Source organism: Apteryx mantelli, chromosome 2 (genome assembly GCF_036417845.1).
Source record: "Apteryx mantelli isolate bAptMan1 chromosome 2, bAptMan1.hap1, whole genome shotgun sequence".
Taxonomy (NCBI): Eukaryota; Metazoa; Chordata; class Aves; order Apterygiformes; family Apterygidae; genus Apteryx; species Apteryx mantelli.
Genome location: NC_089979.1, coordinates 131,480,698 through 131,505,954, shown reverse-complemented (window position 1 = coordinate 131,505,954; position 25,257 = coordinate 131,480,698). Strand labels below are relative to the sequence as shown.

General features: G+C 38.0%; 1 protein-coding gene across 1 annotated transcript in view; it reads right to left on the bottom strand.

Annotated features, from left to right (window-relative positions):
* Positions 1-25,257, bottom strand: part of JAZF1 (JAZF zinc finger 1) — a 216,561-nt gene that overhangs the window by 18,317 nt on the left and 172,987 nt on the right. Inside the window, exon 3 of the mRNA XM_013941395.2 lies at positions 14,867-15,063. Coding sequence (XP_013796849.1) covers positions 14,867-15,063 — 197 coding nt within the window. The remainder of the gene's footprint in view (positions 1-14,866; positions 15,064-25,257) is intronic.

Sequence of the window (25,257 nt, the reverse complement as noted above, 5' to 3'; positions counted from 1 at the left end):
TACAGGTAACAAGCTAAATAAAAAAAAATTCTTCAGTTTCCATTAATTGTGAAACAGCAACTAATCACAAAAACATGCACGTAAAGAACTGATTCTGGAAAAAACAGTCAGCTGATACCATGCCATGTGTTCTGTAGAGCAGGACTTTCTGAAAACGCTGCAGAGGTGCTAAAGCAAATTGTTATAATGTCACTGCACAATGTGCTGTTGAGGTTTTATGGTCACACTGTGCCAATAGTCTCAGGAAGTTATTTTGCATTCTTATATAAACTTTTTTTCCCAATCCTGTTTTCCACAAAAAAGGGCTTTCAATAATGTACAATCTTCAGTTTATACACAGTACAGGAAAAACATGATAAACCCAAGAACACAATCTCTACTTTAAACGTATTTTAAAACAAGATTTCTACAACTTCATATAAACAAGAATAAGCTATTAAACACTCACCAAAAAAGAGCATTTGCTTCCTGTAATTAAATGGCAGTGTTTTACACAGCAATTTTTTTCAAATCATGAAAATAAAAAAGTAAATAAATAAATCCAGCAGACCCCTCCCACCTCAAGGCTTAACCTGCAAATTAATTCAACAGTAATAAAACCTGTGCCAGCTGGAATCCTTTCTTTCTCTGGCTGTGGCATGAGCAACAAGAGCAGGTATATGTTTGAAGAAAAACAAAGTAGGACATTTTCTACCTTTAGTCATGGGATGTTAACTGAACTCTGGCAAATATTCTCAAAATGTTCCAGAATGAATTAAAACCAGTTGGGGCTGAAAAAAGGAAACAATCCATCCTTCCTCTCCACCCCCCCAACATCTGTTCCAGACTTATACTCCAAAAACCATGATGAAGAACATTCATAATTAGTGTTATTTTGGCTCTCTGGTTGCCGGGCCTACCTTCTGAGGTTAGAAATGCAAAAATACAAGTTCAGGGCACAATTACTGTACTTAAGGACTCTCCTGATGCATATAACAAAAAGGCAGTCTTTCTTGTCTCTTTTTTTCCCCTTTTCTTTTTTCATAAAAAAGGAAAAAAAGTACGAACAGTATGAGGAAACAGTTTCATGTTTAAGATAAAGGATTACAATAAAAAGTACCTACATAAATGAACTACAGTTTATGAAGCTATGAAAATACATGTGAGACATGTTTAATAACATCAGGTTAAACATGCTTTACAGCTGTTCAAAAGCCATTCAGCCACTTACAGTACAGGCCATAAAACTTCTAAATGCATGTAGCACTTACCTACCCTTACTGTTATTTGCTTTACATTTATTAGTGCACAAAACCAAAAAGGATGCAACAAGCTATGGCCAGGCTTCAGTGCACCAAATCGGTATGGCTGTGCAGACAGTGTTTGGTATACCAAGAGCGCCATTGACTTCAGGAGGACTAAGCGATGCAGGGATTTGCGAGATGTTACTGGCAGGACCTGAGGCTCTCATGCGTAAGCGGGTTGAATCCTGCCAAAGGCGACCTGCGGCAGACTGACCACGGAGGACAGGGCTGGGGAGGAGCTGCAGAGACCCAGGGCAGCTCAGCCCGGGTGCCCACTGTTTGAGTGGCTTCAAGCCAAAGGAATTTCACCCTTGCAGCCCCAGCAGGATTACAAAGCCCCGGCCGAAAGGGAGGCAATGGCAGATTCTCCACTTCAATGTACTGGAGGACAAGGGGGTTCATTTTGCACAAAAATATACTTAACACATCCCTCAACCTGCTTTTACATACTCTGACTATCTAGATTTAATGAACTCCATCATAATTAGGAAGATAACTCTAATGAGAACACTCTGAATCAGTAGTATGGGCTAAGATATCTATCGATGAATGAGTCAGGATCAAGACTTTTGTCATCTGTCTATTCACAAAATCTACAGGAAAGAACTGTTACATTTTAAAAATAATCTTACACTGCATTTCTGAGAAAGAAATACATTTTTAATATCCAAACACACAAATGCATTCAATGGGGAGTTGTGTCTCCTCTCTCTTATTTAAAAACAAAGATTCTGATAAAAAGAAAAAAAAAATCTGTACTGCTCTTGGTATGCTGTCACAAACCTTTCTCGGAGACTATCACAGTTTCAATCAGGTGTATAAAACATTCGTTAGCAGGTGTGAGTTGTTTCGGATGATGTATCACTGGACTGAAGTTAAAATGAAAGTACTTTTCAAGTTGTTATTTTCCATTGCTCCTTGGCTTCTTGCATCCTTTGGCATTAGAGGCAGAAGTGTTGAGAAACTGCTCTAAATGATGTTGTCTGACTATATATGGAAAAACCTGACAAGAGGGAGCCTATACTAGCATGGACAAAGCACCAGGCCTTATCTTCAGCAAGAACTGTGCCAGGCCACAAGTGCTAAAAAGACAAGAGAATATGTAGTTTTGGGCTCAGCAAATGTTTCATAGCCTTTACCTTGTCTACAAACCACCCTGTCTTCTTTCCCAGGATTTTACATCATTTCAGCGGTCATGTACTGGCTCACATCAATTCAAGGTACACCTTTTCCCCTGTGAAATAAACCTCTTTGTGTTTTAAGTCACCAAATGAAATGGTACATTAGTCCTTGCTTTTTTCTACTTGTAATTTGCTTTGGCTACAGCACAAGGAAAATGCAAACATTTGCTTAAGTTTCACCATCTTCAGCACATTGAAGTGCTGGCCTAAATAAGTATGTTTTTCTCTGCTAGGCACTGTAAAAACTAAGCATTTTAAAAACCGTGACTGTTTTCAATATGCAGACATGCAGCACTAGTCTAGCTGGACTGATTTGTTTCAGGTCTCTAGATACTACAATGGTACAAATATATCCTAGTCAGCCTTGCAGTTCACATGTAAAAATGTGTGTGTGTGTGTGTGTGTGTATATACATATACACGTATGATTTAAATAAGCACCTAAAAGCTCCATGTGCCTAACTAGAGTTGCCAACTTTCTGAAAAACATTTGTGCTTTCATTTAGTAATTTTCAGTGTAACTAGCAGATTACTCAGAAAGCTAAATAGTTAACAAAAAACCCCAAATCCTTCCATCAGTTGGCCCTTGCAGTATAAACACACAAACATGAATGCTTTCATTGTTATCCAGAGCCACCAAAGTTTCTTTTTGAGTGTCAAACTACTCCTACACTAAACCAATTATGCCACAAGCCGTGAGGGGCAGTCACATTCGGACAACATGCTTTCTACAAAATGAATGACATTTTAACACATTTTGGGGGAAGAAATCCATTTGGGGGAGTACAACAGATGTGCTTCTACACCAAGAAATTCTATCACAGATTAACACAGAGAAAATCTTTATTTAAGCTCGTACATTTTCTGTTCTTGACTGTTAAAAAAAATTGCCAGGTTAGATTATGAAAATGGGAATTATAAAACAGTTCCTGCACTTGGAAGTACTTTGAAACTACAAGCCATGTTGCTATTGCTGCTTTGTAGCTCAAAAATCAAAATTAGTGATGACTTTATGAGTTGCTACAGTCTAGACACCATGGTTACTTTTCAATGAAATTATTCCTTGGGGAGAGTACTGTGAAAATTCCTATACAATTAATTACTATATAATAAGTACATGCAACTAAAATACAAATTCTACAGCACAGTTGCTTTGCAATTGCTGGTGCATTTTATCTTCGTATCAAACAAGAATGCTCTGAATGAAGATGGTAAGAAGAAGTACGACAAACAGGAGGTTACATGTAAAGCTACCTGTAGTGAGGAAGATCAGATAAATAAGATGTAATGCTAAATTGTTGATGCACTTCCTCAGAGTTCTTCTACAGAAGACACTGAGTCAACCTGTTGCTTTCCTAGTACATGTTTTTATAGCAAATGGGGCACAACACATTTTTACTGCCAAGTTAAAGAGCAGAGGAGAAATTTAACAGAATTGTAAGGGAAATGCACCCACATAAAGCAGGAGAAAGAAGAACAACAGCAGAAGATGCAGAGAAAAGCTATGAGAAGAACTGTGATTAAAAAAAAGTCTTCATGTATTTTCCCCTCACATCACAGCCCTGTTTTCCCCCATCATCTAATTTAATCTGAATCTTACTTTCTTATATGTGCATTTATAAATGGCCCTTGATTTTTTAAAAAATCATTTCAATTATTATAGGCACCAATTTAAAATAATTTTGTTTTGTGTACATAGAGCAGGCCTTTTTGTACTTGGGCTGTAAGTTAGTTCAAGATGGAGTTAAAAAAGGACTAAACAGGGAAGGTTATCATCTGTGTCCCTGAGGAAACCTGAGAAGGGCTAGTTACAGGAGAATTCCCATCTTCTTGTTCCATCTTAACAAGGTTAAGGGGTGGAAACTGTGGGAATCCCAAACCTCTAAAAGAGTAAGAAATAAGTTAGAGAAACCTTCCTCATAATGCTCTAGTGAAAAACAGGCCAGCTATCATACGCACAGAGGGAGAAATGGCGTAGCAGCAACTCAACTTGCCAGCCCAGAACATCAACCACAGATCTGATTTCACCTGCTGAAGAACAAGCTCAGGGATGCCCAGCAGCCAGGCAGATTCCAGCTTGGGGTTCACACTGTAGCTCTCCCGCAGACCATGGAGAAGCTGCCCCTCCTCCTTGCTTCATTCCCATACTTTCTTTACAGAGATCAGCCCAGCTTCTCAGAGGACAACAGAGTAGAAAATTGGAGGGGGGAAGAACTAAGCAGCAGCTGGGAAGAAGGAAATGACTGTATATAAAAAGAACATCCAAGGATGGGAATGATAGAAGTGGAAGATCAACAGATTTTTCATACCACTAGCACATACCACATACTGCGAGCAACTTTCAAACCAATGCAAAATAATGATGTCCTCACTGTAAGAGGACCTCAAGATGTAGCTACTTCTCTACAGTACAGACGTTCTTGGAAATAGCTGAGCCACCAATTTGTGCAAAGCCAGGCAGATTGGACTAAAATAATATTCTTCTTCGTCTTCATGATAATTCAAGCTGTTCTAGTTGGGGCTATAAGTTATTAATTACTGTTTGCCATGCAGTCATGTCTAAACATATGATAAAAGTGCTATTGCTGTGCACACAATAGGAGATCATCTTTGTGACCCCAGAGATCTTCCAAATTAAGTTTCTCTTTGGTCTGAAAATGCAATTTCTTGTTTTGGTTTGGTTTTGTCAGTAAGTAACCAACATAATGCAAATCCTTGCCCCTCTAAGGACCTCAGATGGTCATTTGACAGCAAATGACTACTAGAAAACCCAGATCCATTTCTGAAGTACTTAGCCAAGCACAGTGATGAACACTTGCTCATTTTTCATTCTGGATCAATGGGAGAAAGAGCTGAATAAGTGAGAGGTTAAAGCCTGGCTCCCTAGTATTCAGGGAAATGCGGTGTCTAGTACCGAAAAAACTATCTTTTAGCTGTTGCTGGGAATAAACTCCACCCATGCTAAAAAAACATCTATAGGAAATAATTGCACTTTTACTTATTTTTCATTGTTATTGGAAACCTCCTGCCATAACTTTATTCCTTAAGGCAGAAACTGGAAACCACCACAGTTTTTACTTATTATTCCTGCTCAGTCACAACCTCAGCCAAAAGCTCTCCTAAAATCTCATACCAATTCTAAGTATACACATGTATTATAGTTAACTCACATGCAGATCAACTGTTTTGCACAATGGCAGAACAATGCCATTCATTATTTTTTTTAATTATTATTTATGTATTTATTTTTACAAGAACACCCATAGGGCTCTATTAGAATAGAGGCCTCCTCAGACTGGCAATGTTGTGCAAACACATGGATATATTAATTAGCATGCAGTACTAACATAGGCCCCTAAACCTGCAATTAGATAGAACCATTTTGGCTCCAATAATTATAAACAAAATTCTGTCATCTCTATAGAAAATGTGAAATCCTAGCACTAGCAAAGTCCTTATACAGTTGCCTCAAGACATTTTATCATACTTTCCAGGCATGAAATATTCAAATGCATTTAAACTTTCATTATGTTGGAGAACAGAATTTGGTCTTCATTTTATGAAGCATGGCTCACTTATTTGCCCATACTGTTTATACAAGAGTTGGTCTATATTTTTATTTTTTTAATAAAAACACAGCATACAAGTTCTTCAGTCACTGAACAGGCAATTAGCAAGTAGAAACTTGTGTCAATCTGAACTAATGAGATGGTTCCTCTGACATTTGAAATTGTGATTTTTCAAGTTACAGTAGAACTTGGTTGAGTTGTGCTTTACTATGCTAGACACCCCATAAGTCATACGCACAAAAATATGGCACTCTCAGACCACTTCTCAGCAAAGATGCAACAAAAGAGCCCTGGGATTCAATCTCATATTTCTACTTTTCATTATTTTTTTCAATTAAATCTACATGAAACTATTCTACATTAAAATAAGGTGTGAGAATTAAACCTAAGCATTTAAATGCACTAAAGCAGGTGAAGATTTTTTAAAACTGGATGGTTAAAGTTAGGCTTTTGCGCATACATACATTCTTGAGATTGCAACTCTGCAGAGTGCAGCATACTTTATTCCCATCTGACAAAACACTTAAGAGCTCAAAGTTAGGCACTGACCTACTCAGCGAGTAGTCAGGTGCTTGAAGTTAATTATGTGCTTAAGTGCACATAACCTGAAATTGTAGCATGATTTAAAAAAAAGATGAACGTGTACTTGTTTCCACTGACTTGACTGTCCTGACTTTCAAGTCTAATTTCAAGCATTCTTAAAAATCTTAATCACAGAATATTTTGCATTGCACTGGCCTTAAAAAAGCAGCACATCATAAACAAGCAAGCTCTCTCTACTCGCATCAATACTGAGGCAATCTACGTGGCCCAAAGAAAAAGCTGTTGCAGATTATCAAATTAATAGCAGCTCGCAGTCTATTCTGATTCGACCTAACATGGAATTCAGAAATACCACCTGCTGACAGAAACCAGAGATTCTGATATCAGCAGCAGTTCTGCTACAAATTCAGATTAATTTTGCTACTTATGGAAAGCACATCCATAAACAAAAAAAGTCTAAGCACCTAATTCTCCCTCCTCTCAATCCTTAATTCATCTGGGGGAAAAAATGTGTTGTTTTATTTTTTAGATTTAAAGTAGACAGTAGAAGTGTAGCTTTGTGGAGCAGATTCCTTTCTTTGCTGGATTCTCTCTAACATGCTGTTAGGGAACTCTGCACAACGGCTGTCTGGGCCATATGATTACTTCATTGTTGAAAGCATCACATATGGAAAATGTACTAAAATGTTAGCTGCTTTGATACCTATGAAGAGGAATGAGCTTTTGCATTACAGAAAGCAAACGTATTTTTTAAACAATTTAAGGTAACAAAAACTCAACACACATCTAGAATCTAAACCACATTAGTTTCTGGCATGTTTGTTACTCTGTTTCAATGCCTAATTCTAATGGTTGGTTACTCTTGTGTTTCTGACTGCTGTTACCAGCAAACAAAGCATGGCTTGCTTTCAACTTTTGCATTCTTCATAGAGAAAACAGAATAGTTTCAGGGAAGGCCCTCGGGATTCCCTCATGAGTTATCCATGAGAAAAAATGCAGTACAGCAGAATTATATGAACGATATCTCATGTCATTGAGATAACATTACTTGAGATAAAAACGTTTGTTAGGAAAACTCCAAAGCCGCCACACAGTGCTTGGGAATCTCCCCCAAATCAAAGCTCCCACAACAAACAATCCCTTCACGGACCAGAAGCAAGGGGGATCCTTATCGATCCAGTTCAGAATCCCAACAGCCTTTGACAGGAGGAGGAAAAAGAAATTCCTAGTTGTACTATGGAGGAGAGTTGCCTCCCCTTTAAATCAGTCACCCCTATGGGGAACATTGCAGCTCTAAATAGCAAGAATACTTGTTAACACAAGAAGGAAGCTCTAACTTTTTGGTCACTGCTTTGCCAGTAGCTGCATTTGAATACCAAACAAAATCCAGCTGAATAAGGAAAAAAAAAAAAAGATCAACAGTATGAGTTGCAAGAATCTATTAATTTTATTGAATAAGTTTATATATACTATTTTAATCTTAAAAGATATCCTGTAATGATGTAAACAAGGCATGATTCTTTTTAAAACAAACTAAATCTACAACAAACACATTTAAAACCATTGTACAAGATTAAAGAATGCAGTCATATTATGTATCAAAAGTACTTTTAATTACAACAGGCTCTCAAAATACATACCAGCTGAAGACTGATTTTTTAAAACTGAAAATATATTAAATTTCACTTTCTGTCTTTAAATCAAATATGACATTATGTAAAGTCATGGTTCACCAGTGGTATGATTTATGAGGAAAAAACTGGCCCCCTTCACACAATATGTTCTAACTGGCTGAAACAGCTTTAGGTTACTGACAAAGCTACAAAGCAGTCTGGATTTCAACTTTAAAATATGCTCTATATATCTACAAACTGCTCAGTTCCTATAGATCTACTAAATCATCATTCAAATGGTATCCTCAGATGGCAAATGCAATGGTTTCTACATCAAAGTACTAATCCGAAAGTGTCAATCATAGATTTTTTTCTTTAAATATTAAAATAATTAAAATATTAAAATCTTAAAATATTGCTGTACTGAATTTTTTAGGCATATTTGACTACAGTATCACCTCTTACACTTTAGATCTTAGATTCCTGAAATGTTAAGGGCAATTCTGTAAAGTATTTTTCCTCCAATTTAAAAATCACTTGCACGTTTTATTAAAAAAAACAAACCAAAACAAAGCACTTAGAATCAATGGTATTTCTAAATATGGTGAGATGGAGGAGGTTGAGAAGTTAAGTGTTTTCTGCTGGTGAATAAAGGTGTCGCTGCTACATTTTTGTAAATATTTTGAGATTGGGATAGTGGAAATTTCAAAGAAGTTGGCCATATCATGCAAAGAGAAAATTCTTCCAATGCAGCCAATGCAAAAGCGACCGCACAGATATGATTCCCCAGAAAGGTATCTACCCTGGTCGGTAAGATAACCCAAAAGTTAGCCAGATATTTAAATGATGCCTGCAGTCCAAACCAGGACTTGCCAGCTCTCTCAGGGGCTCAGCTGTGAGCACCCCTGCAAACTCAACCCTTTCCTCTCCTTCATGAGTGGAAGGACTGACGGCCGGACGGCTGGCGCCACTGCAGCCGGCCACAGCATCCTCGAGGCTCCCTGCCAGCACTGGCTGCCCTCAGCTGCCCAATGCCACTGGCCAGTAAGTGGGTTTATGAACCTATTAAAACTACATAAATGTTATAACTTGTAATCTATTAAAATCAAAATAAACAGAAAAGGAGGTCTGAGAGCCAGTTTCTGTAGAGCAAAATGTAAGGCTAATTACAAGTTTTTCAAATATTCCTGCCTTTTTTGGGGGAGGGATGAAAAAAAGATGTGGAGTAGAGCCATTAAAAAGCCAGTTGGCAGTTTTAAACCCTTGCTTTAGGATTTATAACAAGGCCAAAAATTCACTCCAGGCTGAAGTTTACTATCCTAGGCCTGAAATCATTAAAAAAAAAATTGTCATAAATATGGAAGAAAAAACAAACAAGCAAAACAGTGGTTTCAGATGATTTTTGGCACTCGTTCAATGCAAAGGTGGTTTTCTTTTATTTTATTTTTTAAGCCTGAGACTCATTTACTATGAAATATTTTCTTAACCAAAACTGGCACCAGGTTATTTTAATGATGAATTACCAATAAGTTACTATCATTGAATCTTTTTAAAAGCTTTTCAGAATGAAGAGATATCATAATTTTCAAAGGAATATGAATGTTTTGACTTAACCCCAAAAGCCAGGAAATTAGGAGTGGAAATTTCATCTGTAAACCACATAGATGTATAAAAACGTTTAAAAAATTAACAGCGCATGTTAAAGATGCAATGTCAGCCCCGTTTTTATCCATAACTAGACTTTATTAGTTTTGTGGGTTTAAAATTTACATTTAAGAGTAAAGGCTGCGTAAGTTTTAGTGACTTAATTCAGCACCCCTTAAATAAAGAGGCATTTCAGTGTATGTAGAACGTTAATGTCTTTCCAAAATAAGTTATGTGCTGGTGTTACTTAGCTATATTTCTCTATTATCCTAAGCATTTTGCATTACTGATGGAAGTCATTTCTTCTGCTAAATCCTGCCTGCAAATTCTAACAAGAACATTTAGGGCTACTAAACAAAGTCTCCCCAGGAGACGCTATTGTTAAAACAAAAAAATGAAACAAAGCTTTTCAAAATAAACTTATGCAATTATTAGAGAACATAGGTCTTCAGAAGAGAAAGCTTGTTATAAGAGAGTGAACAGAAAGCCAAATGTAGGCAGAGAGCACTTGCCAGTCATCCCTGAGGGAACAGAGGGGAGGTATAGAAAATTGACTGCTGTATTTCTACTTCCCACCAAAACCACAAAAGGGCCATTTCAGGGGACTAACACATACAGAGTTAGCAGATAAATACATGTCTACCTCATTACCTGAGAAGAGCCTTCAAGAGCACACTTCTGTGCTGAATATTTCTGCTTCTACATGAATAATCTCATTTACAGAGGACGAGGTGCTGAACATACGCATGCAACATTTGCAGCATGTTCTGGGTGTCAGTTTGGAAGCTGCTCAGCCCCGTCTGAGAATTTGGCCCGTAGTCTTTTGGCACAGATCTTTACTACAAAACTTAACAAACATTCTCTGTGGCCAAACCACCTTGAACTGTTTCTTATCAAATTTCACAGGCTAAGTGGGTTCGAGTCTGGTCAATATGTAGATGGGAGATCATTATATGAAATTACACTTTGCTGAAAAATGACAACAGTAGCTTACCAGCATCAGAAAACAGCAGGGCTTAGTTGTAAGGACATAGAGAGATGCCTGGGATTCAAGCAGCTGCTGGCTTCACCCAAGATAAGACTCCCATACCTAACGAAGCCAAGAGAAGAGCAGTAAACCTAAATGGAGAACACTAAATGAAAAATGGGACCCAAAAGTTCAGTGAGGTTTCAGGTTTCTTCCTCAAACGAAGATGGCAAATAGACATCTACTCTCTGCTGAGGGACATGCAGATATTTGCATGCCAGCTCAAAAGCCTGTAAGACGTGCTTTCTCTCTGGTATCTAAATCTGCGCCATCCCGGACTTCTACCTTGTGCTACTTACATGTGTTGCAATAACAATATTGCCAGGCTCCTGGCACTAAGCAGATGACAAGCAACTGCAAGCCTCCAAGCAGTGATGAGGGTCAGACGTAAGTGCTTTTCTTGTCAGCTTTTCCATTTCAATATGCGCCTTTGAGAGCAGAAGGCTTTAGGTTAGGATCATAGCAAAAGCTTGAATGTGAAGAAGTGCCTGGTCAAGAGATAAAACCTAAAGGGGTGCATTGCAGAAATCTGCAGTACTAAAACTAAAATCAAGAAGGGAAAGTAATAGGGCAGCCACCCAAACATACCTCTGCCTATTGATCAATGCTATGAGAATGGTACTAATTGAGCATACAACAGAAAGAACAAGTAGAAAATTTGGTATGTAAATAAAAGCATCTTGATTGACATTGCAGAGAGTTGATGGGACAAAAACACACACAAAAAACCACCCCTGCATTGCTGGAAGTATGAATAGGAAAGTTCATCAAGGACAGGTGAGGAAGAAGCCACAGTGTATAAAAAGAATGAGTGTATATCTGTTCTGAAGCTCAGGAAGAGGCAAGAGGGAGACATGGTGAAACTTTCTGAGTGAAGACAGGAAAGAAGAACCACAGCAAAGCTAAGTTCTCAGTGAGATGCTTTAAAGGTTTATCAAATCTGAAAGAGGAGGAAGACGGGCATCTTCCAATAACTCATAGTTGTATCTGAACAATAAATTCTGATGATGAAGGGAAAACTATCAAGCTATAGGTTGGGAACACAACATAACAAGACAGATACTGTGCAATAAAGTGTGTGCATAAATATTTTTCTCTCTCTCTATGTATGTATATACACACACACATTTATTTTAAACAGAGGTAACTAAGATAGTTTAGATTTGATTTTCACAATTAAAGAAGAACTGATGCTCTTTGAATCTAAGTGAAACTAAGAATGACAGAAATGATTATTTTAAGTGTAGAAAGGAAATAATAGTTTAAAAGAAAACGTTAAATTGAAACAAGAGATACTCACTAAGGGAATTCATAGGTAAGAGCTGGAGAAGGAATTGAGATTGGGGAAAAAAAAAGCTGACACTTTACATAAGCACACACTAAGCAGCACAGTGTGTTCAGAATGACCACAAGGGAACAGGGAACCCTAGCTTGATAAAGTGAATGGGAGGAGAACCCAAGAGTTACAGATTTGTTGCTGAATTTTAATACCCTAAAAAAGTATTGATATGGGAGCTAATAAAAGAGAAACTGCAACTACAAATGTCATGACTAAACTGTGTCAAAGCAATCTCATCTTCTTTTTGACAAAGTATTGGTCTAAAAGTTGACAAGGACAATGAATATATCTGGATTATAACAAAGATTTGACATCAACCCACATGACATCCTTTTAGACAACCTAGGAAGAAACAGTCTCTTTGGTTTCTGAAATTACCACAACCCAGTTGTTTACCTGTATTCAAGGAAGAGTTAACAACAGTTTGTGAGGAGTAGAAATCAAGCAGGCTCCCACAGAAGGAATACAGCAATATTTTCACTGGATGTAGAGGAGGGCATGCCTACAGGGTTGGAAGGTCCTGTAGGCACTGAGAGACTGAAGTGTAGGAGGATTCACAAATTGTAATTTGCCTTCCTGACACAGATCTTGCCCTAGCTATCCATGGTTTGAGCATCTTGCTAGTAGATGGCCATATACATTTGCACATCAGGGTTTCACAACAGCCAAAAATACACATGTAGACTGCCTATCTAAAATCAACCTGCTGGCCCTCCTGGGATCCCTTTGCAGGCACTGGACAGAGGGAAAGAAAGAGAGAAAAACTCAGCCACTGCATGACTCAGAGCATCTTATCTGTATATGTTATAACCAACAAGGAGAACAAAATCCTATGCCAAGCAAACACGGAGAAAATTTCTGTAGTTATCAGAAAAATCTCATCACTTACTTTAGGTCCAGAAAAGCTTTTAAGATGACAAAAATGGAAATTCTGGGGTGAGGCTGCTGAAATATAACTCAGTTGTGAGTTAATATAACAAAATTCTCCAAGAAAGAATATCTGTTTTATATATGATTTTTGCTACCAGGCTATTACAAATTCTGACCTCGGAATACAGCTTGAATGTGGAACTTGGAACAGAGAATTCAGAACGTGGAAGCTGTTATTATTTATAACCTGGCAAGCAGGACTCCCAGAAACTTAGTCAGCCAAAAAAAGCTGGTCCTCCTAACTACAGGTAAAACAACATTCCGAATAATTTAAAATGTTTGAAAACTATATAAAAGTATTTTAGTAGACAGCCATCTTTTTTTTTTTTTTTTTTTTAATGTTTGATGGAATGTGTTTCAGAGAGTAGATAGTTAACCAGTGTTCTTGACAGAGATGCGAAGTTATAGTACCTGACCATATCATAAACTGGCCTTCTCAGTAAGGATTGAACAAAGTAAAACAAAAAAAAGCAGTAATTCCTTGACATCTGTAGCAAAGGAAGTGAAGCAGTTTGTCCCAAACATGAGATAATTGAGAAAATTTTACTTTTGAAATTTTCTTTATTACATTAGGACTTTATCATTTAGCTGTACTCCACATGCTTCACTTTTTCACACGCTAGGTCATACTGAACAATCTGCTCACTTCAGAACTTCCAGACAGGGCGTCACAAGGACAGCTACAACTTTTCCATTTAATCATTAATACCGAAACATTAAATAACTTATGGAAAACACATGGCATTGCAGTTTATCAAGGCAGAGATGCTCATGTTATTTCCTACTAAGAGAAATATGTTGACTCAATTTATTACAAAATAGCTTAGATATGCATTTGTCTTTTTAGGAGGAAGTATCTGCATTTAATCTGAAGTTTATCAGAATTTATGGACAAGATCTTTGCCTAATGTAAGCCAGCCGGACTTACATGGGCCAAAAGATCTGGTTCAATGCAGAAGGCAATTTTCAATTTCTTTAATCCATGCAAAAGACGTGTACTTTGGATTTTCATACCTGGGAAAACCAGTAGAAGGCATGTTTTTGAACAAAATACAGACCATATTTTTATATATTGGTTTTTTTAAACTTAGCTTCCTAAAGAAAACTGTGTCTACACAAAGTCAGCAGCTGAACATTACTCCCAGTCCACTCTTGATAATTTCAATCTGTTGGCTAATTTCAGTCAAAACTATAAAGGCTACACAATTCATTAAAATCATTGGGTAGACTGAGCAGGAGGAGTATGTTAATAATGCCAATTAAGAGAAAATGAAAACGCTCAACACTTATTTATTCCGCAGTCTGTGTGGAAAAAGCTAGTTATGAATTCAGTTAAAAAAAAGAAAGAAAAAGAAGGAAAAAGAGAGAATGAGAGAACAGGACTGCACTTTTTACTTATGTCACACTGGCACTGCACCATGTTAAGAGCTCTCTTACTGTTATATCAGGAATCTTGCCACATTTGGTGCTTTCTCTCAAGATCAGTTTCTTTGTATAATAATCTTAGCTTCCATCTTTAAAGTTATTGTCCCTCTCTGATCTGGGGAACAGTTTGGAGACAAATGCCCAAACACATTTAGATGTTAAAAATCAAAAGGCAAATAAAAAAGTCTAAAGCTTTTCTGTTTTATTTTTAGGGGTGGTTCTTCCCAATGCCTCAGTATGTCTATTGTTCTCTAAAAGCCACATAGCAAAACTGCTAGCTGATTTTAGGATAAATGAAACAGCAGATGCTTACCTGTAGGTGTACTACTGCGAAATGAGGAGGATGGAGTGATTGGAGGGGTGACTGGGGGAGTAAGGCTTCCACTGCTGTGGCGAGGTGGAGTAGATACATTCCCACGGGACACTGTGCTTGACAAAGTCAGAGAGAGTTTCGGCTGAATCTTTTTCTTCAAAGATTCCTGCTCACGTCGAGCTGCATCAGTCATAAATCTAGAACAAGGGCAATCAGAAGGATGAGAGGCCTGATACACTGTCAGCAAGCAAGCTTTAGGTAAAGGTAAGATAAATATTTTTCACTCTCAGTGACTGAAGGGAGCTTCAAACTCAGCTATGACAAGTTCTTCTGCATCACAGATATCAAGATTACAAACTCTTCCACCAACAGTTTATTCACATCGAGTTCAAGTTCTGGGGCATTTGCTGCCAATTTTGATATAATTTATTTTAGACAATTGCATCATACACACAGGCTTTTTTAATCTCCAAACAGAGTTGAGCATTGCAAACAATGTTACAATAATCACTCTCAAATCTTCATGAAAAAGCAGCTGAGTAGCTACAATGGAGACAAATATTTGAGGTAAATGTATTGAATCCGAAGGTCAGTCGAAGTGGTAATATGAATTATATTGTGCAGCTGCATTGTTTCCAGCTTAGCATAATCACATCTTTTTTCTAAGGGTTTTAGGCAGTGTTGCCTGACACAAAAGATGTCCAATTACACTGTAATTCCTCAAACTGGAGTTCCCAGTTCTTGAAAACCAAATGTCACCTCTCTGTAAAACTTTGGTACATGCAGTGAAAGGCTTAGCACAACTCAAGGTTCATCTCTCTGGGATGTTAAGAGGAAATCCCACTAGTACAATGCAAGAATTACAGCAGTAATTCTACCAATGCCACTTTTTGCATGGAATCTCTCACTTGGAATAAAAATAACCTTTTCCATTTTTACTTTGATCCCTTCCAAACAAGAACAATGATAGTGAAAAAAGACCACTTCTGTTGTAAACGAGAGTGCCCCCACAGAGTTACACCAGAACACCTCATACTGCATTATCCAGCACAACTCTGCAATGACACTGCACACAGACAAGCCCTTCCCAGAAACATCTCTTGCACCTTACCCCCCCCAAGCTTTTATGCTTATTCTAAGAACTGCACACCAAATTTCAGCAAAGCCCTAGAATAGACATATTCACAGAAAGTTACTTATTTTCTCGTCTGCTTTTTTTAATAAGGGAATCATTAACAATATTGACATTCAAGGCACCACTGCTGGCACCTGTATTAACCCTCATTTGAGAGGACTGGGGATCCCCTACAACGGGATCTCAGTAACACCGACTTCTGGCACTGGTTGTTCAAGTGATCCTTCAATCCTCCTTTGCCTTTCGTCTCCACTGCGTAAGTACTCATCTAGAAAGACTCCTAAAAAGCCCAACCTGGAATAAATCCCCTTGTCTGCAGTGTCTTCTATCCTCCACATACAAACTATTCCATGCTTTTACTTTACCTGGCAGCAAATAATACAATACACACTAGCACTTGCAATGCAAACGTTTTAGTTACACCCAGACACTTGTCTAACTTAGATTAGACAGAGTAAGGCAAGTTTTAGCTAAGCCACAAGCTTTAAATTTTGAACTCCTGTAACCTTGACAAACTGTGAAGGCCACACGCAGCTACCTGCGAAGTCTGTACAGCACTTGCCTCAGCACCAGCTACCACCCAGGAACTCGCAGCTGCAATTCAGCAAGGAAACAGAACGACAACAGTTCCTGGCAAGTATCTGCAGCAGGCTCCGTGAGGGTGACCTGCCTTTCCTCCAGCCATGCTCTCAGAGGAGCCTAGCAAGGAGGAAGAGGCAGACTCGTGCGTAGAAGTGGCAGCAGAGAGCAAATCTGCAAAGAAAGTAACGAAGACACTCAGTCATTAAGCTGCGTTTCCTACCCAATTTCTGGTCGTGTGACAACTCTATTTACTACATGGCCAAACTGCTTTTTGTGTGACTGGATGTGCCTTTATCATCTGCAAAGACATGCAAGCAGCCCTTGATACGTGTCCAGAAAGCACCTAACACGGGGCTGGTATATCTATATTTAGCTCCTGAGGAAGAGGAGCAGACTGTGAGGAAAAGGAGGCAAAGGGAAGACCTGTCATCTGGCTCACAGTTTAAGTCCTGCCATTGTCCAAAGGCACAGGCTGGACAAACTGATTCTTCAGTCCTTCGTTTTGCAATGGGGCAAAAAGGGGGCAAAAAGGGGGCAAAAAGGAGGCATGCTTAGTATCATAACATCCCAAAACAGGGATGCTCTGACAAAAATCAGCACTGCCGGTGCTACTGTTGTGACCATCAGATTGTAGTGTGTCTCATGGTAATATGTAATATATGCCACAGCATCGGCAAAATGCTGCTGTAAGTCAGACAGTCCAGTTTCTGCTCCAGTCCGCAACCAACAATTTAAATAAATATGAATCACTATATATTTAGGCTCCATGGAAACTCCAAGTTTTGTGACTGTTTGCAATACACAGGCTGTTTCAGTGGAAGCTATGCAGATTCTCCTGCCAGCGAGTCCAAACCTGGTATCACTTGTGGAGAGATCGCTAAGAAAAAACAGCGCTTGTGGAACAGTAAGGGGTGCATAGGGGAAAGGGAGAAAAGAGAAGGAAAAAAGGGCCTTTTACTCATTTTTGCCAAGTATGGAAGACAAATTTGTCCCAGATCTCAGAAAAAACAGCTCTTTTTCAAAAAAGACTTGTGTACTTTAACACATCTTCAGAATACTGCGGCACAAAATTTTAAGTACCATTGGAGCAATAAAGATGTATCCTGCCTGCCCATAGCATGCGGGCATTAAGAAGTGCATCTTTGCCATGATCTGTAACATCAATACACAATCTGAAGACATTAATAAACAGGCATTTGACATGACAGCTTATCTTCTTCAGAATAGAGACAATGCATCCTGTCAAACACAGATATGGAATTTTTATGAAGTTAATATTTAAAAAGCAAATATCCATAGTAACAGCTGATTTTTAAATTTTTCTTCCCTAACAAGCCTCTTTCCTCCAGTGTACAGATATTATTGACAAAACAGTCCCCAGATAGAAATCTGAATTTAATTGAAGAAAAATGCAAGTAAAAGGAACTTCATAAGATGGACAACCAGCACATATTTGCTTTCCTTTAAATAGGAACCTTCTACTTCACTGATTTTTGGAATTTGTACTACTATGTATGCTTGCTCCTGGATGGGAAGTCTTATTCCTTAAGAAAATGTTATGGCAACATTATAAATCCTTGAAAATTTGGATGATACGTGAGATGTTAACAGCAGCAGCATGAATGCTGCTATTTAATAAACTCAGCCACAAATAACAATGTTAAAATAATACTGAGGTATAACCAGTCTGGTTGAAGTCCATAAAAATCAGGAAAAATTGAAGATATAGCTGAAACTTCTCTGTGTCCTGTTAACTCACTCCCATTTGGGCTAAGCACATTGGGTATATTCCAAAATATCACTTATTGTCTACACCACAAACGTAAGAAAAATGGAAGAAGAGTCTTTTGATAAGTTTGTTTTCTGAGATCTGAAGTATGAAATCAACCTTTTCACACCCAAACAGTCTCCTACATGTTTGGCAGCGCAATGCTTTTCAAAAGAAAATTTGGATTAAAATATTTTTCAGCATTTTAATTTAACTGTGCCAAACTATGGTGGTGTTCTTCAAAGCCTACAGTACGAGCATTTAACGATGGGTATAGAATAACATTACCAACTAAGGCTTTAATTTTCTTGTTGAAAGTCCATTATGGTTGCAACACCAAGCGCTCAGAAATTGGACATGGTAGAACTAAGGTTGAATGCTGGTCTCCAAATTACATGATTGCATACTATTTTCCCTGCCTCATTTAAATGCAAAAAAATGGGAAAGAGATAATGAACTGTAACTAAAAGGCTGCTGTAAGACTCCTGGTAGGTTAAATCGCTTCTCCTTGCTTGCCTAGTCCCTTTTGCCAGCTTCAGATCACTCTCATTGGTGACTGAATGAGTCTACCTCTGTTCTCTTCAAGTCTTATTCGTAACTCCTTAACCCTCCCCTCCTTCCACCACTATCCAGATTTTAGTCTTGTTCCCTCTTCCACAGGGCTGTGTTTGTGCCTCATACACCTCTCTCTCCAAATCCAGTGTACCCCACAGATGCAGCAGAACAAGGAGAATCATTCAGCCATTCACTGACCCTGTTTCGACAGGTGTGGGGTCTGTATGCTCCCTTGCACATGGTTCAGAATGTCAGGGAGGAGTCCATTCCCTAAACAAAACAAAAACAACAAAAACTTTTCCACCCCCACTTTTTCTTTCCTCCCCCTTTCACCTTCCCAATAATTCAACTCACTGCTCCAAAACATGTAGGTACAATGATTTCTGAATCAAGAGCTTGCAGCAACTTTAATAAACACGAGCAAAATACAGTATTTCCCCTTCCTCTCATTCCCTGGAATGGTTTGAGTATTTTTATTTAAACTTTCCCAAGAAATTCAGCCTGAAGGAGACACCCAGCATGGAAAATTTCAGCCCAAACAGCTGAATGTTGGCAACATAATAAGCAACTGAAACAGTCTTATAATGGAAAGCATTGCACAACCTTCAATATAGGTGGCAATATAATACAAACAGCATTAGCTGTTGTTACTAACATAAAAGTCACACAAAAAACAACAGAGGTGAAGGTCAGATTAAAAAGTCTCTTAAAATCTGACCTTTGCAAAATTTGTAAGATAAAAAAAAGAGAGAGAGAAGGAAAAGTGCACTGGAACCAAGAAGGAACAGAAGCAGAGCCTCCTCTCCCCCCACCTGCCAAAAATTCCCTAAAACTATCTAACTACGCTAGCGTGTACTGACTGTTCCGGGATCATGCCCCAGTATGACTCACATGATGATGTCTGAGTTAGTTTATCATAAAACTCTTATTACACACAGTTCTAAGATAGTTTTAAGTGCTCTGGAAGTGTCTGGACTTATATGCCCAGACTGAGGGCAAGGTAGTTATAAAAATGAGTTGGAAATAAACTGAAAAACTATACTTGAGAACTAACTTAAAAGAAGAAAAAACAAACAAGTTGCCCTAGAGGATATATCCTCTTAATAAGTGACAGCTACAAATACCAGAGTACTAAGACCTGTGGACAAGAGAGACCCTTTGCGTTTCCTCCTGCTTGTTCCAGCTTGCTGATGCAGCAGATTAGTCCAGCTTGGGCCAGATCTATCCCCACGCTCACAGACCTTTATACAAAGAGCGAAAGAAGTCTGTCACAGCTTCCTTGTTGACTCTGAATATTTGCTCGCTCCATTTGGTTTCTTCATGATCTAATCTCTAAAACAGATGCTGATAGAGGAGAGAGATGAAGCAATCACAAGTCTATCATTCCCCAATTACTGCATCCGCCTGCAGGAGAGAGGGCAGGGGGATTATACTGAGCTTGCAAAACAGTTACGCTACAGAGACACTCAGGCCCAGGACTGCTCCATAACACTGTCCAGTTGCACACAAGCTTACAAAAACGGCAGAGCTACCTGACAGTAACATATCACTGTCTTGGGCCTCACACTGACAAGTTGTGCCGGGCCACAAGGTAGCAGACCAGAATTAATTCTGACCCCTTTTCTCATTATCCTACAGATGACTGTGGAGAAGCATTGCTAGTGACATTCAGCTCATTTTCATGTTTGCCAAATTTGGTTAAGCTGTACAGAGAAAAGGCTGTCATCTTTTCCAAAACATAAGAAATCATGCTGCTGAGCTCCCACCACTTGCATTTCACCAGACTTCTCCTTAACCCAACAGCTGGTCAAACTAAAGTTTGATTTGGCCACTGCTGGAAAGAAGAGAAGCAATCCACGGTGTTTTATAGCAGATTTACACTACTTTCTGGTTGCACGATATTTACATCGAAAGTGGTCAAACTTACTTGACAGATGGGCCACACACTAGCTTAACTACATATTAAAAGCCAGCCATTAATTCTCCTGCTACTCTATACAACTATCAGAGCAAAGTGCTGGTTATATCTGCTTCCCCCTCCAATCTTTCTTCCACTTCTGTCTCAAAATGTTTCTACAATTCTTTTGTCACTTCTGTATCAAGAGGAAGAAGCAATTTGGGATGGTGGGTTTAGCTTCCAGACTTCCTCATCACATTAGCAGTTTTTAGAGGGGAAAAAATAAAAAAACTAGGTTAGCAGCACCTCTAGTTGTATGATGTTTGAAAACCATAGGAGGCCTTTACGTTGAATAGGAGTTTGGAGGATCCATTTCTCAAGGCAGGACCCCAATTCGGCAGCTTGGGATTTTGCGAACCCAGAAACGTGCCAGCAACCAGGAAACATCACCCACTCCCTTGGCTGCCTTTACAAGCAAAGGCAAAACAGCCTGGTTGGGTCCTGGAAAGAAGAGTCAATTATTAAGTTGCACTACTACTGGGTTAAGCAGAAATCTGGTGAAATCTAAACTGGTGGAGCTCAGCAGTGCGCTGTCTCATCTCCTGGGAAGGATGAAAGGCTTTTCTCATCTCTGAACTTCACAAAACTGGGCCAAAGCAAAGACAGTCAATGTCCCCAGTAATGCCTTGCCACACTATTTATGTGATAATGAGCAAAGAAATATATGAGCAAGTTTCCTACCATCCATTAACCCAAAATATTCAGTGAACACCCTTGAGCACTTTCACATGACATTCTTGTAGTGGGGGGGAAACCAAAGTGTTCTGCAGCTCTGGCAGAGCCTCAGCTGCTGCACAGAAGCTCTCAGTCTTGCCTTCAGAAAACTTCCAGCACAGTTTTAGCAAAACTCTAAAATGAAATGCCAGTATGAAAAAGCCCAGTTAAGAGGTGTGCATAATCACACACATTTCCCCACACTATTTAGATTATGGAGTATTTGCTTAGTGCTAAAACATTCAATTTATACAAAACTTCTTTTCCCCCTTTTTTTTTCTATTTTCACAAAAAAACCCTTCAACAAACAGGGAAGAAACACCCCAAAATCAGAATCCACTCTTGATTATTTCCCACAACCTGTATCACATATCATGACAGGCCTGAACCAGACAAAACAAATCATTACAGGGCATTTTTAAGCTTCTGGAAAGAACTCTTCCAGCCCAATGTACGTTGCAGGAACACCATGCACTTCAGCTGGGCTTCAACACGGCACACTCTTCTGAAATCAGGCCTCACAAAGGAACTCAGTGTTCATTCTCAGTACTAGTCTTACTCAGACTAATCTACCGAAATCTTTGTCTACGTCTTAAATAAGAAATATTTATGGCAAACTGAAGAGCATCTTAGTGAGACAGGTACAGGATCAGATTTCATTTTATTATTATTCTTAAGAATAACTTGTTGGTGGTGCAATTCCTTCATTTCTATTATTCAACCTGTTTTCTCAAGATGTGAAATTATTATCAACACAAAATCAGATATAAAGTAATACACAACGTACACATTTTTCTGAATATGTGCATCTTCAGCAGATGTATTAGAGATCACTAGGATGCACGTGTGACTAGACTAAAAACAGTTAAAGCAGACTTCATATTGCATTTCTGCCCCATCACTGACAGAGTCAAACACAACAGGCAGTTGTATTCACACTGACATCAGGAAATTCAAGGGTGCAACTTTAGGAAGCTTATTTAATAAGAACAAGAGTTCAGTGGATTTAATTGTCTGCTCATTGCATGTTCTTAAAAGATACAATAAAATAATCACAAAACAGATGCTTTGTGCTTCTAGCATGGAAAAACCATTCAGAAAATTGAGTAATTTCATGTTTAAACATATGCAAATGGAGGTAATGGATGGTGATGCTCCAAGTAAGCCATTATTACTCAAACTGAATAAAAATATTTACCTAAGCATCGCAAATCACATACTTGCCTACAGTAAAACACGTAAGTTTATTCACTGTTGATTAATATGATCATCAAAAGTGCTGGGGAGGTACTTAGTATCTCCCTCGATTTCATGGATCCATAAATAAAAACTTCAGTGGGAATTACATGCCATATTTGGGTTCACGTACATCATAAACACTGGACAAAAACCCTACCTTCCCATTTTCCTCTGCCAGTATTTTCTGTTTTGCAAAGATTTCTTTCTCTTCTATTTGTTTTGTCTTATTCTGTAACTACTGCAATAAGGCTTATTTTACTATATCAACTTTCCTGCACAGAGCACCAATGTTGTCTTCAATCATTTTAATGAAAATGTTGTATGTGTTGCCTACCACCATAAAAATAGCTATTTACTTAAAAATAAATGTTCTAAATCTTCTCAAGATGTATTAAAAAAAAAAGGTACTTTTGCCTTTTCCTTGAGTTTGTGTAGGTCATGCAGCAAATGGAGAATCTAGAACTTGATTTTTTTTTGAAAATTGACAGAAAAAGTGTATGCCACATAGAAAACACTAGAACAATGATGTAATCAGGGAAGATGCAATCTTATTTTATGTATTTCGTTTGTACTGAAAATTCATCACTTACACCCTTGACTAAATAAAACAAACAAATGATATTTCTTTGTTTAAAAAAAACCAAAATTAGAGCTCACGGAAACCAATTTAAGAAAGCAACAGTAATTTCCAAAACATTAGAAACGCATTTCTAAGTTCTCCTCTCTCCCACTCTCTTTCCATTTCTTTTCCTTCCCTATTTTGAAGTAATGAGTTTCAGAAAGGAGCTATAACTTAACTGCAACTTCAAAAATCTGTAATTTCCACAGAGCAACAGGCAAGAGTTAAGCAAGAGAGATACTTTAAGGAGATAATTTGCAGGAAGGCAACCATTTTTGGCATGCTATTGTCACCTCTATTACAAATAAATAAAGAGTATACAAATTTGCGATAATCTTTTAAGCATACCCTATCAAAGCGCTAATTATGCTGTGCTCTGCCTCTAACATGAAATTATTAAGCTAGCTTTTAGCTATCAAACTAATTCCAGAGTTTTGCCTTTGGCAAAAAAGGAATATCTTGACAGTGTAAAACAGTTGCAGACTTCCCTACAGTAGGGCTAAATTTTCAAAATGCTGCAACAACCCCCTGATTTCAGTGTAACAGAGCAGTCCTCATTTCAGAATTCATCCTCCCTGCATTTACTAACCGGCTTGTTAGGGCATTCATCAACCTTTGCTGGGCTCAGGGTCATTAACGAACAAAGCAGTCATTGCCTGCTGCTACCAACAGATACTTTATGGATTATTGCTTAATTAATTGGTGAACATGACTTCATGAATCCTTACATTTCAGTTCATATCCTTGTTAATACACACAAATAATGTAATGTTGCACAGCAATAAAATGTAACAGAGCCTAAAACAAGATTCTTAGATTTCAATAATGTGAAATATTGTTTTACTAGTAAGAGTTTTTCAGTAAAGAATATTTGTACATTTAAATCTTTAAAAAACATATTGTTTTAAAAATGCACATCATCATTTTCAAAATTTGTATCACATATACAAAAGCCCCAAATTTATCTGCTTAGTATAAAGTTGCTACATTAACTAAAGACCATCTCTCATGAAAGACTACTGACAGTATCTTTTCAGCAATACCCTAGCTTAACAAATTAGATATTAAATTTAAATATTTTATTGATTTTTATATAGCATTTGTTGACTTATTAGAATACTCTGTGCTTTAACATAAACTAAGTGCAGAATTCTTGAAGGCAAAGTAGAACTTGAACATTTATTTTAGTGGGAGGAAAGAGTGGGGGAGTTAAATTATATTTGCATTTTTATTTGGGGAAACTTTACTGAATTCCCAGTAGCCTCGCAGAAGGTAAAATTAATCTACTCATAGAATAAAAACAAAGGGTCTGTATCTCCTAAATTTGACTTGAAGCTCAAAATAGTTCTTATGTGGGACTTAAGTAGTGTACCAGACCTGCTCTGGCTCTCTGCACAGGCTTGAGTATTGTCAAATTGCCTAGTTCCAGTAGGACGTTTACTTTCAGATGTGTATAACCTAAAATACCATATTTTTTTCCATTACTGGTCCACCCTCTTTCCTTCTTGAAGAGCCTGTAACTATTCATATAAAAACAATTTCTTTTGCTCAGTCCTACACAGAAGTAGATCTGTGTACGCATGACATCCACTTTAATTGTTGGACTTGGTTTGGTTTTATTGAGGCCTGAAAGATTTCTAACTTTAAGAAGGAGGGAGCCGAAATGTCACATATTTTATTCCTGTAATGTTCCATTTATGTCAGGGTATTCTTGTGTCATTTCATACCAAGTTCTTTAGAGAACTGAAGTCAACACCCAAAGACAGATTCATCAAGCAAGAATTTAAGTACAGACATTATCACAAAGCACTGATTATTAGCT